At 50.7% G+C, this 19,513-nt stretch overlaps 1 protein-coding gene across 2 annotated transcripts in view; it reads right to left on the reverse strand.

Moving 5' to 3' along the window:
* Positions 1-19,513, reverse strand: part of ETS1 (ETS proto-oncogene 1, transcription factor) — a 64,748-nt gene that overhangs the window by 15,509 nt on the left and 29,726 nt on the right. For both annotated transcript variants that reach the window (XM_042882491.1, XM_042882492.1), the window contains 2 exons: positions 2,239-2,358; positions 1,368-1,568 (listed from right to left, as the gene is read on the reverse strand). In XM_042882491.1, coding sequence (XP_042738425.1) covers positions 1,368-1,568; positions 2,239-2,358 — 321 coding nt within the window. The remainder of the gene's footprint in view (positions 1-1,367; positions 1,569-2,238; positions 2,359-19,513) is intronic.

Consider the following 19,513-nt stretch of genomic DNA (forward strand, 5'->3'; position numbering starts at 1 on the left):
GTGTTGAGACAAATAAACTGTGTTTTATTTTTTTCCATCCTCTTGGAAGAAAATCTGCAGTAGGTACAAAAGATTTCCAGCTTCTTTGTAAAAGCCGTTATCTATCTCACACCTTTTGCATCCTCCTGACCGTGGCATCCAAACATCCATCTGTCAGTGCTGCAGGGAAACTGGAGCCCTACTTGACAGCGAGCAACACAGCACCAAGTTCCTCACTGTACTTTAGGGAACTTGCAAGAAGAGCAGAGCTGGGACCAAACCCAGCCCAGTGCCTCAGCCAGAAGCTGCAGCACATTGCATCCCTCTCCAGTGGGTTGCAGGAAGGCTGAGCTGTGTTACAAGCCATGGCTTAGAGCAAATAGAAATAGGATTGACCACAACATTTTGCTTTGTTTGGTTAAACTGCATGCTGTTGATATAACCACTCATTAAAAATCATGCAAAACGAGAAGAACTGAACAGATACAGAGTCAAACAAAGAGCAGAAAAACAGCCCGTCATACCCTGACCCTGGGAAGAGCCATGTTTACCTTCTGCAAACCACAGGTAGCAGTAAAATTAGTAATCAGCAATTAACATCCATTTGTCAATGGTTTCCTGGAAGGCATAACTTTGTTCCCCCTCCCCTTCCTGCCACCAGCTCAGGCCTACGTACAGGCACGCAGGGTCAGCTCAGCAGCACTGGGGGTGTTCCAGGAGAGCACGTAGCTCTGCACAGAAATGAGCTACAGGAGATCTTCTATTAAGGATCTTAAGATTTCACTCTTCAGGAACCATCCGAGCTGGAAAATGCTGCACACCATCAAAATTAACATCCAAAATCAACATGTGACACCCCCCCACTCCTTGCGAATAAACCAAAATTAATTCCTTTAAATGCGTGTATGCAGGGACAGGCAGATATGATTTCCACCATTCCCTCCTGTGTGGGATACGACCACACTTAACTAAACGCCATTACACTCATTAGACAAGAAACAAAAGCCGCTTCCAATTGCAACTGGGAAATCAGTGTGGGATTTTGGTGATGTTGTTGTACCTTGCTGCACCGGAGGAAGTAGTAAAATTCACAGTGGGAGCTAAATGAACTGAGGAAGAATGCTTTGGAAAATCCCACCGCCATTTCCAGGCAGGCAGAGCGTCCCTGCATGAACAGGGTGTTCCCTTCCTCTTTCAACAAGCGCCAGGATTTGCATTGCCCACTACTGGCTGCGATGCCCATTTGAAATCTTACGGGAAAGCTGAGCTTTCAAAGCTGCTTTGACTGGGACTGCAGCCCAAGCACGACGTTGTACTCATTGGAAAAGCCCATAAGCAGAGGAACCAGGAGCACACAAACTATCCCCCTTGGAGACCCCAGGACTCACCTTTCTGCAAGATCTCCAGGTGTTCCCAAAGGATATCTCCCACAAAGTCGGGCGCTAGCTCCAGGAAGCACTCCTTGCCCAGGGCACAGAGGGCAGCTCCGTTCATGCAGAACTTCTGGAAATCCACTCCCTTCAGGCTGAACTCATTCACTGCCCACATCACCCAGTCCCGCACATGCGTCTCTGTCCACTGCTGGGGATCTGCATCAAGGGGTAGCAGAAAAGATCAGTCAATGAGCAACTAACAAGGGGTCGTAGAAGAGATCTGTTAATGAGCAACCACAAGCCTTTTCCCCAGGAAAACAGGACACATCTACATCTATCCCAGTGGATAAGCACCTGCACAGCATCATTCTCTAGAGACTGACAATCTCTTGGTGAAAAGGCAATACGTGGTGGGGGAATACTACACGCAGAGTAAGTTTGAATCAGCCATGTTTGCAGACATATTTCATAGCAGGAGTGAGCTTTGGAACTTATAAAAATCCTGGCAGTTCTCTGACCCCTTCTCCCACACACTCCTTCATCTTGTTGCTTTCCCCTCGTTATCAGCCTCTTGTAAAGCATCCCAGCTGCTTCCCTGTACAGTGGATGTGATTTGCAAACACAAGTCTCGTAGTCTCAACAAAGCTGCAGAGCAGTCTGGCAGTAGAGGTTATCTCACTTTGTTAGCAGGACAGACAGGCGCAATCTGTTGGGTGGGTGCAGTCTGCAAGTGGTACTGAAAGGTTCTGCCTGTGTGTCTGGATTCTTCCAGCTTTAACTGCCAAGAAACAAGGCAGTACCACAGGATGGGCACCACGTGTTGCTGTGGCATCATGGTGGGGGATTTGTCCTCTGTGCCCACCACAGCTGTGCTGCCTTCTCTTACCTTTGGGGATTCCCAGCCGCTGCTGCTCCTTTGCGAAGCCACTGAAGGTGGCTTTCAGTGCCTGAGACATCATTTCCTTGCTGCTGGGGGTTAACAAAGGCACATCTGCACATTCCATATCTGAAAGCATCAGAAGAGAAAAACAATCATAAGGGCTGGGAAAGACAACAGAATGGTTTGCACAGTATTGAATTGTCAGAAAACAAGCAAACTGTTCCTTTGCTTCTTTTGAAATTTTTCACACTCCAAGTCTCTAGCCCTAAACCTAAACCTGCAGGTCCACAAGCAGACCAGCACACAAGCCATGTCTGACAAGCTTGGCTACATGGTGCTTGTAGTCTCCCTGTGAGCCAGTCCTGAATGTGCTGTTGGAAATTTGATGGTGATATCAGACACCATCACAGATAACAGCTCACTCAGCATCACCATCATCCCAGCTTCTGAAGCCTGTGAGATAGCTGGGTCACGAGTCCTATACAAGACTGAACAAGAAAGCATGAAGGAAAGCATCTCTGAATGCCTGCCTCAGTGCCGGGCATCCTGGCCCAAAGCAATAGGAAAAGTCATTTTGAAGAATTGCAATCAATCCCAGAAAAAGGAGGGCCACAGCAGGATGAGGCAGGACGGAGAACCAGCAGAAAAGCCATTCAAGGATGGGAGGGAAAACAAAGAGCTGGAAAATCCCACATGAGCACAGAGTTACATCATGCAAAGCCCAGGCGCTCCGTGAGTCACCGAACAATGCACAGCCGCCCCATGGGATGCATGGGGCCAGGCCAAGGGCCTTGGAGCCAGTCCTGATGAGAAGCAAAGGTCTGCCTTCCTTTCTTCCCTTTCGCTAATTTATTTGGAAGGAGGTGGTAATTTGTAGCCAAACAGTTCCATAAACAAAAGCAATCGTTTGAAAAAAAAACCTCAATCTGAATAAAGGTTTTGGCTCTTTTTCACATACTTGAAGCATTCCTGAAAACCATCATTTGTGGTGAAGGAAAGCCTCAAATATTCACCATCTCCAACAACTGAACTTTGTCAGTCTTGTTGTAAATCCTCTGCCGGAGGCCGGCTTCACTCTGCAGCCTATCAGGAATTTTTCAATGAAAACTGTTCTCAGTGGAAAAATGACAATGAGCGCAAATTTTTGGTGTTTTCATCACAGCCGGATGTGAATCTCAAAAGCCCTCAAAAGTGCTCTCCGTGCTGTGCAATGGCACCTTGGCTCACTATCATTCTGCATTAAGCTCTGATTTAATGCTCCACATATCCTCAAAGTGCTCCTCTCTCAAGGATCGCTGAGAGCATCCCGACTGCAGCCCAGACCAGAGCTGCTCTCCTGCCTTCATCTTTGCACCGCTTCTCAACCCCAAGCAGACGTGCAAAGCCATCCATGTGCCCAGCTCCCAGCTCACTGCTCCAAACTCCCATTCCTTTTGTCCAGGTAGCCCTGCTCAGCCCCAGCGCCCCATTCCTCCCCCAGCCCTGCTGTAGAAATCAAGACCTGCCTGCCACACTGCAACCGTCAGGACCTTCAAAAGCAAATAATAACAATCAAAGGCTATTTGGCAAATTACACTTCATTATTTACTGGATTTAGCTGAGGAGGGCACAGAAAAACGAGCAGGCACCCTGCATATCTCTGTTCTCCATCTGCTGGCTTTGAGATAATGCTGGGAGAAAGTGGTTTGGTGCCCTTTTCCCTTCATCCTCATGTTACACGTTAATGCTCTGCTGGCTGTGCTCTGTGGTTATGGGGACCACCCATGGATCTGCTCCCTCACGGCCGCTTCAACAGCAGAGCGCTGCTCCTCGGCCATGGGAAGCTGAGTCAGAGGCAAGCTCTGAAAACGTTTCCAACCCCATTTTGCACTGAATCACTTGCAAAAACCTGCACATAGATGACCTCCTTAGGCAAGCCACAAGCCAGGCTTCTGCTAGTGCTAAATTTTTCCTGCTGCCATGCAAAGGAGCATCTGTCACTGATGGGTCCATGCATTTGGGTTTGCACAGAGCCAGTGAAGCAGTTTTTCAGTAGCACTGGATAGGGTTTCAGTTCCATAAGGTGAGCACCAAAGCCAAACCAAAGCACACATCTCGAGGTTTCTCCTTTAAAACAAGATGCGTTGGGAAAATTCAGAATCGAAACCTTTTTCTCTTGTTAAACCATAGCTACTGCTTAAAACTTCTTCAAAACACAAGGCAGCCTCAAAGCCCCACACCTGCAAACATCTGCAAAGCCTAATTTTAGTCAGCAGCATCCCGCCTCTATAGAAGAGCTCGCGTGTGCAGCATTAAATGGGTTGGTGAAGCTGTGCATACGTTTGTGGACGAGTCCCGGCTGCGTGATCCGGGGTAGAATGGGAGGGGGGACAGTTTGTACTTCAATTCTGGCTTTGAGAGATACTAAATGCACTGAAAGGTCACTCTCTTTGTTAATTCCTGGGAGCATGATGGGCTTTACCTGCCCTCTGATGTGGCAGTGCTTTTCTGCAGGACCCTTCAGGAGGACACAGCCATGGTTCTGTCCCCATGCGCAGCACACACCGCCTGCAGCTCTGGGTGGGCAGAGGTCAGAGCAGGGCAGCATTTGGGTAACAAAAGCAGGCCGGGCTTCACTCCCCTGGTTTCAACTTTCACTGTTATCTGAAACCCCTCTCCAAGATTTTAATCAAATCTTACACAAATAAAAAGTCCCCTTTGTGAACCTCCTGCTGCCCGCAAAAGCACATGCAAAAGCATGCACGCGTGCACACAGGAGGGCTCAGAATGCATCAAACCCAGCACCAAACTCAGCTGCTGTACCCCAGCTTCTTTGGGCAATTTCTTATTCAAACCAAAAAACCAAGCGTGGACTTGCACTGCAGGCTGGGGTTGCTGGATGGGTTTTGCAACACCCATTAAAGCCTCATTGACACAGCTTGCACGTGCAGAGTGCTGCCAAGATGCCACATCTCCTGCTGCTGCCGCTGCACTGACAGTGAGCGGCATTTGATTTTCCTCCTGGGACACCAGGCAGGGTACGATGTTTTGGTTTTTAAATGCTAACAGGAGTTGCAGGCGCTCTGGAAAATTATGTCACAACATCTCCAGCATCTGTAGAGCAGAGATAAGCAATTTTCCTTACACGGTAGGAAGGCAGAGGGATGTTGATGCAGGAGGCTGCAGCTTTGCAAAGCAAAGAGAGGTCTGGGGGCTCAGCTTGAGATCCTGAAGGCTTCCCAAAACCAGACTTTGTTTTTCCTCCTTTAGATCCCTGGGGACCAGATGGACATAAGGATGGCAATGATCCTGCCATAGCCAACATCCAGCATCACATCCCTATATGGCTTTTAAGCTTAAGAGGATGCACACCAAAGCCACCATCCCAGGTAACTGGTGATGGGAGATAGTGCCCTGAAGTTGTGCCAGGGGAGGTTCAGGTTGGATATTAGGAACAATTTCCTCTCTGAAAGAGCAGTGCTGCACCACATGGCTGCACAGGCAGTGGGAGTCACCATCCCTGGTGTCCCAGAGCAATGGGATGTGAAGTGGGCATGGTGGGGTGGGCTGGGGACCTCCAATGTCCTTACCAACCTTTATCACTCTATGATGGCACTGCAGTAAGTAGGTGCTGGACAAACAGACACAGAGACTGTGAGAAACGCACAGAGAGGCCAACATGACCAAGTTCATCTCCCAGACAAATTCGCGTTCTGCTCTCCACAGGCTCCACATGTATAAACTACTTCTACGCATCTGATCTTTTTAAAGCACTACGATTTACAAACTTTAGGGATTTTGACCTTAAAATGCAAGTGACTCTGCTGCATGTCAAAACATTAGCATCTGATTGCATAAGCAAAATAAATGGCAGTCAAGAAAAAAAGCTGGAGGACAGGAGCAAAGTCATTTTTCTCCCTAATTTCCACTTGGAGTCAATGCCCCCTTTAAACTCCCCTCAGCCACTCACTTTGTTTCCCATCAAAAGCCTCAGTGTGTCCTTGTTTGGTCCCCACTGTTTTACACAGTAGCCTGCATGCAGATGGATGCCCAGCGGGTCAGAGCAGGGCCAGCTGACCCCACAGCCCCTCCTGCCCCTGCTCTGCTGGATGCACACCGGGTCAGGAACCCAGCACACCATTCTCAAAGGTGAAAGCCCTCCTAGGACAGGGATTAGTCCTATGCTGTGCTGACATCACAAGGATGTAGGACACACTGACTGCTTGAAGGAGGCATGGGATATGTTCTGGAAAAGGTGCAAATTGGCATGGAGTCAAGTCAAGAAAACAATCACTCCAGGACCATGCATCCAACAGCTGCATGAATTTGTGCCCAAATATCTCAGAAGAGCTCAGTCCTTGAGCCATAGCTGGCTGAGATGCTCCTATGAGCACCTGTGCAGGGCTCTGCTGGAGGACAATTCAGCCAGGTCACAGCTAGGAGGCTGTGTCCCCTGGGACCATGCTCACCGTGCCAGCTTCTGCCACTCCAGGGACATCCCAGTGCTGCCCCCATAGCCCTATTTTCCTGTGATGGAGCAAGAGGAGTTTCTCAGAGATTTGGCAAGAGAGGCAAGGACTCATTTGCTCTCCTGCTTTCCCCTGCGCCACCAAGCTGCTCTACCCCACAGGGAGCCCACCATCACCTCATCACATGGCACACAGACTTCCACCCCAGCCTTCCCCAGGAGCAAAGCAGGGCAGGGCTAGCAATGGGGAGGCTGAAAGACAATTCCCAAAGTCTCCCAGCTGGCAGGGTTCAGCTGAGAAATCTTTCTCAGGAAGGGAGGAGGCTGCAGAGAGGGGGGCCGGGAGCTGAGACCCTTCCCACGCTCCCCAATGAGGCATGAGGCAGAGGCACCATCTCCCACATCTCCCATTTCAGGTCCCTTTCCCTTAGGGCAGATTTGCCTTTCCCAGATGCCCCACACAGCATCGGGGCAGGATCTCCTGGGCAAATAACCCCAACTGAGCCCCACTTATTTAGGCAGGATTAGGCAAAAATTTGTCTGCACTTTTGAACTGTTTTCACAAGCACAGCCTCTCACTCCCACGCAGGAAGCAGGAGCAGAGCCGGCCTGTTCCAATTAGGGCTCCTCAAACCAAAAGGACAGCGAAACTCAGGGGAGAAAAGGGGAATAGAGGGAAAATTGAGGAGGAAGAACAAGCAGGAGGAGATGCTGGGACAGAGAGCACTGAGATTTCTACCCCTCCCGCAGCACCTCATCATGTTTCTCTCTCCCAGGCATGGCACGAAAGGGACTGACATTTGCTATTTTAATTTTAAATAAATACATTTTTAAAAAAAGAAAAATAAGCTTCTTTTTTTTTTTTTTTTTTTTTTTTCCTTCAAGTAGTGAAAAATAAATACTCTGAGATGAAAGCGGGGTTTGAAGAGAAAAACAAGAGAGGAAACCAAAAGCCCTCACTGCTTAGCGCTGCAAAAAGAACAACAAAGCCAGCTTTCTTCCGGCATTCAGCAGCTTTCTTATGGAGATGCAGCGTGTCATGGGGGCGAGTTCTGCCACTAAATAAAGGGCCTGGAAACTTGTCCTCTCAGCACGCAGATAAAAGGGTTTCTCCCGAGTTTGTACTTGGAGCATCACAGGGAGCAGGGAATGGGAAAGGTTAAGAGGAGGGTGGGACCGGCTGTCAGGATGCTCTTGCTGTTCAGCCCTGGGCTTTAAGATAAACTGTGTTACCCATCATGTAAGGGGTGTGAGCTGCTCCAGGGTGTGTGGTCAGGGCAGCCGTGCCCACAGCCCTGCAGCACCCTGTGCTCACAGCAAAGCCTCCCAGCACTGCGTTTCCAACCTGTGGGCACCGCCCTTGCTCCGCTCACAACACAAAAATATACAAAATATGTAAGAATATCCCAGCCACCACCCCAGGTAAAACCTGGGACAAAGGTCCCTCTAGTCCACAGGGTCATGTCCCCATAGGTCACATCCTCACACACCGTAGCACTGAGGTGTTTCATCTCATCAAGGATTACTTTGAATGGGACCAGCTTTGCAGCAAGAAAAGAGAGGAAAATGGAAAATAAAGCAATCCAAATGTCAGTGCTGGCTTTGGCTCGTATCTCTTGGCCATGGACCAGGCAGCAGCACCGACAGGTGAGAGGATGCTTCACCGCCACCCAAACAGCAGCACCACCACGCTGACCTCGCCTGCTGCCCGAGTTTCTTTCCATTCCCTTAGTCACAGTTTCATGCTGTGGGTGTTGGATGTGGACCCTGGGAAAGCGGCATCCCCTGCACTCACAGGGGCTCGCTTCTCCCTGGTGTTTGTGGGGGAGAGAAGGGGGAGAAGCACGAGACAAAGCCCTGGATTGAAGCTCAGCAAAACCACAGGGCTTGAGTAAACGCTTGTTGCGATGATGAGAAAGTTTCCCCAGCTCAGCAGGCAGGACAGGACCCACGGCTCTGGAACTGGAAGTCAGGCTTCCCCTGGTGCAGGGCTTCAATGCATCCTCCTTATCTCAGCTGCTGGAGGGAGCATGGATGGAGCAGAGGGAGCACCAAGGACCTACAGCCACCTCCGGGCTTCGATGTGGCCACTGTTTAACGGCACTCATCAAAACTATGCAAAGCAGCCAGTGAAGGCAGCAGAAAGGTTTTTCCACCGAGATCTCAGTGGTTTAGATGCAGCAACTCTGCTCACCCAGTGAGCCCCCTGCAAACAAGCACCCATGAATCAGCTTTGCAACGGCTCCTCTCACTTCACATCTCTGAGCCTCACTGCTGAAAACTTGTGTGAGCCCTTTGTGAAGGTGCAGACCCAAGCACAGGGTCTGGGTTTAGTGCAACCTCTGCAAAGCCCACATATGTGCAGGGTGAGCTCCCAGCTCAGCACTTTGGAGCTGGCCACAGCAGGAGGTTGGGATAGAATCACAGAATGGTTTGAGTTGGAAGGGACCCCTAAAGGCCATCTGGTCCCAGCCCCCTGCAATGAACAGGGACACCAACAGCTCCAGCGGGTGCTCAGAGCTCCTACAGCCTGACCCGGGGTGTCTGGAGGGATGGAGCATCCATCACCTCGCTGGGCAACCTGTAACAGTGTTGCCCTAAATGAGGCTGCAGCCAGCAAACCAGCATTGCACAACATCCACGTGTCTCCAGGCTCCTGGCTGGGGGCGGTCAAACCCTTCTCCCCCTGCTTCCCCGTGCAAACATCACATGAGCCGCTGAAGATGGTTTGCCTCCTTTGCAGGGTTGGATGCTCTCTACCTCCAATGAAACTGCTCTCTCCTATAGGAAATTCTTCCTCCGTGATAATTCACTCTAATTCCCACTAACCGCTTTGCTAAATAGCTCTAATCCCATGCACAGGCACACACACTAATGGGAGAATGGGGAGGGCCCAGCAAAGCCTGTAATGGACACCCAGTCCTGGCTGAAAGGAGGTCAAGTGTAAATAGCGAGGCTGGGTCACGCCTGTGGCAGCAGCCTTGCATCAGTGCTTCAGCTCAGGGAGATGCTCCTCCGCAAACAAGCGGCAAAAACCCAGCTTCTCACACTCCGAGTCCCAGTAGCAAAGCTCTAATTGCTCAACAGCAATCAGAGGGAGGGGGGGGAACACCCTCCCCAAACCCAGTGATACCGACTGAACAAACAACAGGTATTCATCTGCTTCTTGGATGGCTGCCTGAGGTATTCGAATGGCTCATGCCTGGGCCCAGAAGCCTCTTGAAATTCCTCAGTCTCTGCTGGTTAGGGTGGAAACCCCGTAAGGTTGAATGACCCCTCAGGTTCACGCAGCTGCCCTTCCAAGGCAAACCAAGGCTGGGAGCTCCAGGGAACAGATAGTAGTCCCTGTCTCACACATCTAACACTTCCCTGCAGGAAGCTGCTGAACAACTTGTGCTGGTCTCATTCCCCTGGCAATGCCACCTGGGACACCTCTGCTGCAGTGACATGACAGAGGGTTCATCCCTGGAGCAGGATGCTCAGGCATCATGTGCTGTGACGTGGTTACTCAGGACTACAAGAGCACACACAGGTTGAATCAAGATGCTACTTAACCCCAACCTAGCAGCTCAGATTGCATATCTCCCTATCCAAGCAGTCTCTCCTTCAGATATTAATCTCGCTCTCCTTCATCTCTCAGACACGTGGATGGACACATTATAGACAGACCCATCTCTGTTGCTTCCAGCCACTCGCTCTGGTTGCTGCAGGAGACTCAGCAATGCTGCACTTCACATGACAATCTCCCAGAAGACAGCCAGCAGCGATTTTGCAAGTCAGGGTTGAGGTTAATCAGCAGTACATTGTGTGAGGAAGATGCTGTCAGGATAGGAAGTGTGAAAAGGGAAGGCTGAGATATTTTGGCAGGGCTGTCCCCCCGCTGCAGGGATATTGGCCAAAGAGACTTTTGGTCATGCTTAGGTCTTTCATCACCCCACAAACAGATCCCAACCCACCAAGCCTGCTTAAGCACACCTGAAGAACGTGCTGTGCCAACATTCTGTAAGCAGCTATGCATGACCTCACAGCTGGAGATGGTTTCACTGCATATCTGAAGTCACATGAAATGACTCTGTGCCCAAACACCATTAGCACTGTCCCTCACCATGACACAAAGCACTTCTCATGAAGATGCTCTACACGGATGTCCCTGCTGCTGGGATGCCACTGCCAGACCAGTCCAAAAAGGCAGCTGGAGTTCTCCTGGCCTCAGAATGAGATGAGGCATGCAGCTGCTCAGCCAAGTCCCTCCTTTCTTTTCCTTCCCCTCCAATCTGTCCTAAGGAATTCCCCAACCTCTTCTTGATTATCAGCCCAGCCCAAATTCTGTGTAAACTCTGTGTGCTGGCATCAGCCCTTGCCCGCAGGCTGCATCGATGCCACGTCACACCAGACACGTGGGGACCACATGGCAGGACACAGACTGAAGTGCCCTCGAGCCAGGATGACGCTCAGCCCCCAGACTATCCCTCTCCACATCAAAGCTGCTGCACTCCACTCACCAGCTCTTTCTCCATAAACCAGCATGTTTGCTGAAGCAGAAAAGACTGGACCTGCTACAGGGAGCAGTTTGCCAGTGTACACGCAGTAAGAAGTGCTCATAAGTCACAAGCAAAAAGGGCCTCAGACAGCACCATGGAGCACAGGACATCTCCGTGTGATACAACGATGCAGAAAGCACCGAGTTGCCAGCAAAGAAGGCAGCAGCAGGTCAGCTCCTGAGCGCACACGCTGCCCGGGGCGACAGACTCTGGGGGTGAAGCTTGCCACATAGCTCCGCAGCTGCAGATTCCTGCCTGCTGCCCATCCCACCCCACCTCCGCAGCCTCCCCAGCCAACCCTTAGCTCCAGGGCAGCGCCAGGCAGACACAGAGCCAAGCCCAGAAGAAACCATTGCTCAATGCAACGGTGCAAGTCACAGCGCATCACATCCCCTGTGGATTACGCAGGGACGGCCGCTGCCTCACCAGAGAAGGCCCTATTTCTAATATCAGCCTCTTTTTTCTATGCAGCAGGGAGTATTTCAGCTCTGCTCAGCAAGCAGAGGACATGTGGAGGGGGACAAGGTGTGCAGTCACCACTGATTCTCTGTCGCGCTGTGTCACCTCCTCCTTCTCTGCCTCCATCATAGGACATGAGGATGCCAAGTCTGTCCTTTTGCATCAGGCTGAGCTGCCCAGCTTTGCAGTTCCAAAAGGAGGAGAGGAAAGATGAGCATATTTCTCTCTCAAATCAAACAAATAATCACACAGACTTTTGCAACCACATTAAGTTTGGGAGGTCGGAGCACAGCTGGTTTATCTCAGCACTGGTTGCTCTAAATCACATTAAACCAAAGACAGTCAATCTTTGTAATCAACAAAGTTATTGTCAACTCTTTAGAACAAACAGCCAGCTCTGCCAAGAGATGAAGGTAGCACAGCAATCCATACACCTCTCATCCCCCTGCAATGTGTATGGATTTATGTCTTTGCAGCATTGGAAGCACTTCTGATGAAGACTTGCATTTGCAAGTGCCCTGATGGCTCTGAAGGCATCGTATCCTTCCTCGTGAATGTGGTTCACAAACTGTACATAACAGCCCCCCACAGCTGAAATAAGAACCTAAGCCAGCAACATCCATCACAGCCCACGCATCTCCTCTATGCTAACTGCGTCTCTCAGAGCAGCAGCATTTAAAAGAGAGGAGAAAGAACTACATAGAAGGGGCTGAAAGTCCTCAAAGCAAACAGCCTCTCCTCTTCCCCGAACAGCACTCCACTAATGCAACCCTACAGACCACAAGTGTTCCCAGGCACCTCCAGCTGGCATCTCCACAAGCATCACCCATAAGCATGAGGTCCACACTGTCTGCCCCGTCCCACAATCAGAAACCACACGTGTCCTACACTCACCTCAGTTTAAACATTCCCAAGGGTGAACTCTTTCAGCTCCTTCAGGAATGGAGGTCAGAAACAGCCCTAGGAAAAACCTGGGAAGCAAAACTCTGCAGACCATGCTGGACTGAGTTTGTTGGAAATATTGCTGCCAGACCAACTGCATTTCATAACATCTCAGGAACAGTTCTGCTGTTCGTGTTTGGAAGCAGACAAGGAAACAAAGACAAGGAACAAGTGGATTTTCCTAAGTACAAGAACAGCCCTGAGATTAAGCCTCTTCTATGCTTCTCAACGGTTTCAGATACCAGGGGCTCCCAAAAAGCAGGATGATCTCAGAGCTCTGCACCATTCAGGCTGCACTGTGAAGCCTCCAGGTGAACAAGCAACCCCACTGAGGAGAGATTTCCCAAGGAGAAGAGTTTTCCCAAGCGGCCCCAGGAAGCTTTTCTCCTCCAGCTCTGACTTCTAGGAATATTCCCACCAGGGACCAATGTAGCAGTTGGGCCAGACAAGCCTTGGGAAGAGGAGGAAGGTGGGAGTGAGCAGGGGAAGGCAGCCAAAACCATGCTGGGCTGCCCCATCAGCTTCAGCCATCCCCATCCCAGCACCAGGATGGTCAAGGGGAGGGTAATGTCACCTACTGGCCTCAGATGGGACAGCAAAGGGATGGCAGGGATAAGCTGGGGGCTGGGGGTGCTCAGAGGAAGCCCTGAGTTTAGAAACCTCCGCGCAGGCTGTGGCGATGGGAGGAGAGAGGCTGAGATGCTCACAGCCCTCGCATCCACTCCATGCGCAGCATCCGGAAGCTATTAAGGAATTACAGCCTCGCTGGCCCTGAGCCTTCCCCAGCAGAAGTGCCTGGGAGCAGATGGTGAAAGGGCTGATTGAATTCGGCTGCTCAGGCCAAGAGGCTGTTAGGAGAGATGCAAATGGAGAAGGGAGTGGGGGTGTCACTCGGCTACTCAGGAGCCAGAAGCCCTTGCCAGGAACTTTGGGAATCCTCCACTGATTGTAATGAGCCCTGGGATGCTGCAGCTTTGGGCTGGGTCACTGCTCCTGAGCCACAATGTGGGTTGATGAGGCTACCACCCACGGGGCCAGGCTGCAGAACTGAAGTGTGCAAAGAGCAACCTGGTCTAATCTCAGAGCATCCTCAGAGACAGCAGGAAAGCACGGGGCACAGACCCTGCGCTCCTCTCGGAGGGAATGGGGCTCACATGATGCTCACTGGGGAAATGGCCTGGAAAGAGAGGCACATAGTTTGGAAAAAAGAAAAAGCAGGCCAAAAAGCATAAATAAATAAGTCATCCATGGTGCCATTTGAAGGTAAATTTGGTGCCTGCAGCCAGCAAATACTGACAGAAGATTCCAAATCGCCTGCAGGCAAAAGAAGGGTTTTAAAAACCCTGGGAAGTGGGAGAAGAAAAGGGATGAATGACCCAAAAAGCAACACAAAGCCAAGCTCTGGGCTCCCTGCCCTGGCAAGTGGCCCCACACCCCCATGCCCTGGGGAGCAGGCACTGGCTCCACGGCCTCGCTGTCTCAAATCTTTCTTTTTTCCAAGCAAATCTTTCTCTTTTCCAAGCAAGAAACTTCCAACAACTCCCCAGGCTGGCCCCGCTCCCCCAAGTTGGGCAATCACAAAGCTCGTCAGGGCTCTGACGAAGGCGCAGGCATGGAGAGCTCCATGACCGTAAGGGGATCTTTTTGGAGCAATCTTTTCCGAGACAAGTCATGAGATTGTTTCTTGCCTGGAATTTGCTCCCACGGCTCCCATCGGCCCCTGATTGCTGAGTCAAGAGATCGCTGGGCTGTGCCCTCCAGATGAGTAAATTAATTGCCTGGGGGGGGGGAGGAGGGCAGGGAGGGGACAGGGAGCACACAGCAATGACTCTCCGGCCCCGCGCACGTCTTGGCAGCGGGCTCTGCTGCTGCTTTGCGATGCATGGAATTAGTCACCCCATTAGCAAGAGCGGTTACACACAGCTGTTTAAAGGCACATTATCCCTATCCATCCCTTTTGCTTTTCTTCTGGATTTTTTTTTTTTCCACATTTCCCCTCTTTTCATTTTGTTTCCTTTTTTGAGGATATCCAATGAATGCCTGGGACCAGCAGCTCCCAAAGCAGACACAACCCGGAGATGCCAAGCAGCTTAGGCTCACCCAGCCCCGCTTCCCCACCCCTCCTCGCCCTGGTGACGTAACCCACCCCTCTGCCGGGTCACTCTATAGGATCCATATGGCAACGGCTGCTCGGGGTTGAGCCGTTTGAACGCAGGAACACGCGAGAGTCATCCAGCTTGAAGGCAGAACACACGCACGGCCGGGGCCTTTCAAGTCACAAGCTCTCGAGCCAGCTCCAAATCTGGAGCCGCTTAAAGGGATGGAAAACAGCGCCAGTGACTCAGTGCCCCGCTGGGCCACAGCTACCGTGACAGCCCTGAAAGCCCATTGATGACGTTGGAAAGCGAAACTTTCCCAGCCCCACAGCAGGACCAAGCTGCCCAGAAGCAGGGACAGCACTGGGACAGCACTAAGTGAGGCTTAGCCTGGATATCTCCATATCCCATCCTGGAGAATGCCCCAAGCAATGCCAAGGGGATGGAGGAGTTCTTCCCATGTCCAGCTGCAAACCAGGATGAACTGTACTTGGTGACCTCAGCCAAGCAGTTAGGAGAGGCAAGAGGCTGCATAACAGGCCCTGAGTGTTTTAAAAGAGAAAGCACTTGGGATTGTGTTGGGAAACCGCTTCTCACAATGCTGTGTAAAAAAAGCTTGACCTTCACGTGCTCTGCTGTGGCTTTTTTCAATTTTTTCAGTGGAAAAAGCCAATGGTGCTCAGCTTTTGCTGTTACTTCTGATGATGGTTCACATTTTCGGTAAACAATTTCTCAAAACTAAAAGGTAAAAAAACAAAAACAAACGAAAAAAAAACTTGCTGCTCTACAGCTTCCAGAGCACTGACCAAAATGGAGCAGTTTTGCACAAACACACGCAGTCTACCTATAAAAAAAAACTTTCATGTGGGTCAAAAAGCCACATTTTGATTACTGTGATAGATGATGCTAACAGGAAAGAAAAAGCAGCACAAAACAAAGTGCTCCCAGTATCTGGATCCAGCGGCTGTGCCTCAGTTCCCCTACGTTAAACCTTTCCCTGCCTTCTGTTGGCGTCAGAAGTTGGGATCAGCGTCCCTGAAATTTGGGGACTGAGCACCCAGAGCGTGATGCAGCGCACGAACAGCGACATCCCACTGGTTTGCTCTTCTTGTGCTCCCCAGCAGCCATCTGAAGAATGCCCTGGAATCGAGTCAAATATTTTAAATGAGATGGGGGGAGAGGGGGCACGGGGCGGGGAGCAGTTCGGGGGGAGCGCTCAGTTTTGACTCAGTGTCTGGCTTCTTTCATCAAACCCACATTCCTAATCATGCCATCACCCTCCGGGAAAGTGCGACAACATACATAATCCATGTGGAGCCAATTTAAAATCCCCTCCGTGGAAGAAAATGCATTTCATTCATTAACAAGCTCCGAATGCTTCACTGGGGTGAGGAGCCGGCCTCAGCCGTTCCAGCTTACCCATATGGGCAGAGCCACATCCTACAAGAGAGCAATCCCTCATGAACCCATGCACGGCACAGGGCTCAGCCCACAGCACACACTTGTTGAATTACATGGGGTCTGTATCCACCTGAGGTGGATGGAAGCTTCCACTCTTTCTGGCATCATTACAGGAGAAGTGGAACATCTGGAGCCCTGCCTCGCTGAGCTGCACAGCTGAGTGCTTCCTGCAGAAAGCTGCTGCCTTGCTACGTCAGCCCTATGCTTCCATCAAGCGTCCCAGGCAAAAAGGAAGCCCTCCGCCCAGCCTTAAGCTGAAAAGGTGCTTCAGAGGGAATGGGGCTAAAGCTCCAAGCAGCCATTCAGCCCCTGGCCTCTACAGTCATCATCTGCCCACATAGAGCTGCCAACGGGCATCTGCAGGCAGCAAAGGCTGTGAGGGAGCTCTTCCCATGCTGCCCAGCACCTGCAGCCATCAAATTCCATCAAACCATGATGCAGCTCTACATGCATACAGCATCTCCAATATCCTCCAAAACCTGACATCTCCCAAAAGGAGCGAAAAAAACAGGCCTTTTCCTCTCTGGGATAGAAAACTGCTCTTTATTCCATGCATGTGCAAGCCACTGTGCTCCAGGATGGTATTTTCCTGGTGGGCATTGCTCCATGGGGAGCAGATGCAGGGCTGAACAGCACAACATCCTGGCTTCTTGCAAATGCACAGCGAAGCTGGCATGCGGTGCACAAAGGCGCAGAACAGAGGGCACCAGGCAGCAACCGCAGCTCGAGGCGTGCCAAAAAAACTGTGCACAATCAGCAAGATCAGGGAGGTGATGGGGAAAACGCATTGCGTGGTCGTGCTCAGACAGACGTCGTCCCAGCGACTTGACGCCGCTCAGGTCACCGAGGACCAAACCAAGGCTCAGACTGCTGCCAGTTGAGGAGAGGGAAAGAAAACAACGCACAAACGTGCAGTTTCATTTCACAGTTCAGACAGGAGTGCTGGGTTTGCTCCCCATGCAGAGCTAAATAAGCCCAAAGTTACTCTGAGCCACCCACTGCATGCAAAAAGGAGAACAGCACAATTTTGAGCACTTATGAACGTGAGCGCCGTGAGCTTTGCTGCCATCTGAACACACGCAGCTTGCAGAAGCTCAGGTTTTGCATGCAAACGTTTGCAGTTTGCTAACGTTACAAGCACATGCTCTCAGATCCAGTGGTTCTCTACAGTCTAGACGTGAAAGCGGAGTCCCTGAGTCAAACTACTGAAACCACCCTGATCTTTTATTTTATTTTTTAGTTTCTTTTGTCATCTCTCTGGACCCAACATTGAACCTTGTATCCCCTCTGGACACCAGCCACTCCCTGATTCAAGGAGATATTCATGCAGATAAAGTGTCTTGCAGATTTGCACATTTTCCCATAATTACCACCAGAGCCTGAAGCAGCCACAGGCACAAATCCTGGAAGCTGGGATCCAGACAGAACACAACTACAGACCAGGGACACAGAGGCAGCCTGCAAGGCACCCAGCCCACAGCAGGGCTGCTATCTCTGCAACCATCTCCCAATTTTGTCATCAGGAGGAGCAAATTCCACGTAAACCCAACGCAGCCACTTCAGCTAAATCGCAAGCCTCCTCAAGGCTCGAGTGCCCCCGCTCCCAAATTCCACTGCACCTGGGAAAAATGTAGAAGCTCGTAGGAGAATCAATAAATATTTATTGTTAAACCAGCAGTATTTTGACTGGAGATGTAAGCATGGCCTGATGCCAGTGTAACCAGAGCCTCTTGGCCAGCCCTGCAAACAAATTTTCTTTCTGTATCTAGTTGGGAGATTATAAACTACACAATGAAGGGGAAAAAAAGAAACACAAGGCAGTGAGCAGCTTAGTCACGGAAGAGGAACAAAAGAGCTCAGATGTATAACTATGTCGTGGGTTAAAAAATAAATAAAGGGACGCAGGGCCAATTTTTGGCTGTGGGACAGCTGTACCATTTATATCAGCTACAGATCTGTCCCTCTGGCTTCTGCAGCAGTGAGGCTTTCTCCTGGATCAGAGCATCCCTGCCTTCAGAGGAGCTGTGCCGATTTGGACAAGCTGCAAAGCAGCCCTGAGTTCACAGCCAGCAAGTGGTCTGGGGGAATATCTGCTGGGATCCCCAACTTCACAGTGCAGAAAATGGGCAGTCTGTGCTCTCAGCTCAACCAAAGCAGATTGTCCCTGATTTTGTTGTGTCAGCTTGCACCTCCCTACCCAGCACAGGTCTTTCCCCGAGCTGAATGTGAGATGCCAGCAGCTTCATCCTTTCCATTCATTCCAAGGATAGCAGTAACACTTGTCTCCCAAAGTCATGCAATTCTCTGCCTCCAGGCAGCTCATGTGCCCATGCAGTGCCAGCTGATGGTGCTGAAAGGAAAAGAATCCCTTTAATTGTCTACAACAAATCCACATGGGTTTGGTTTTTTTCCTTCCCCCAGATCCCACCACACTGCAGACAGTCACTCAGTGTGGCATCCCTGCACATTTACATCCCTACAGTCTGCTCTTACACCTGCATCCTCTTCAGGTGCCGGAGACGGATCTGCTCTCACCCAAACATCACCCTTCCATCTTACCCTCAGCATCCAACTGCCATCTCGAGGTCTAACTGCAGGGATTGGGCTGCTAGAGGTAAATGAGAGCTCTGAGTCTGCAGAGCTCAGAGGCTGCCTTGCACTTTCTTTCCCAGCTCTCTTTCACATCCACCCAGAATTCCGGCCCCGGGCAGGGAAAGCAGCACCTTTGAAGCCTAAACCTGGACTTGATGCTTCCCCAGCTAAGCCACGTGATGGATCAGTCCAGATAGAAATCCCCAAAGCCATCATCCTGGTAAAATCCAGCATGCCAGGATCCCACCAGAGAGCACAGGCACTGCTTATTCCTGGAGCTTATTCCCGCATGAGACTGTGTTATCCCTTCGTTTTATAAGGCTCATCAAAGCATAGCACACCATAATTACATGGCAAATTAGAGGCCGCTTCGTGTAACTATGCTGTAATTGCACAGTTGTTACATGCTTTGTGGACGGCGTGATGAAAACGTGGAAGGAATGGGGCTCTGCTCCTCTTTCTTGGAAATTCTGCTCGCTGTACCAAAGTCAAAAACACTTTATCCAGGGATGCACTTCAGGGTGTTTATCTCCAAGGGAGGCGGTGAAGGAACGGTTGCCCTCTTTCCAGCTCTTCTCGTGGCTTTGTTCCTCAAGCAGACTCAAGTTGACACCGAACAAGCTGGTGAAAGCCAGGTGCAGCCAGCCCCCTCCCTGCTACGAAACTATCATCCCCCCATCCTAGCTGGATACCACAGTGATGGGCATTTTGTAAGTGCATAGAACGATAATTGCTCTTTTTCA

Source organism: Lagopus leucura, unplaced genomic scaffold (assembly GCF_019238085.1).
Source record: "Lagopus leucura isolate 7727_CA_CO unplaced genomic scaffold, USGS_WTPT01 Super-Scaffold_100034, whole genome shotgun sequence".
NCBI classification, from domain to species: domain Eukaryota; kingdom Metazoa; phylum Chordata; class Aves; order Galliformes; family Phasianidae; genus Lagopus; species Lagopus leucura.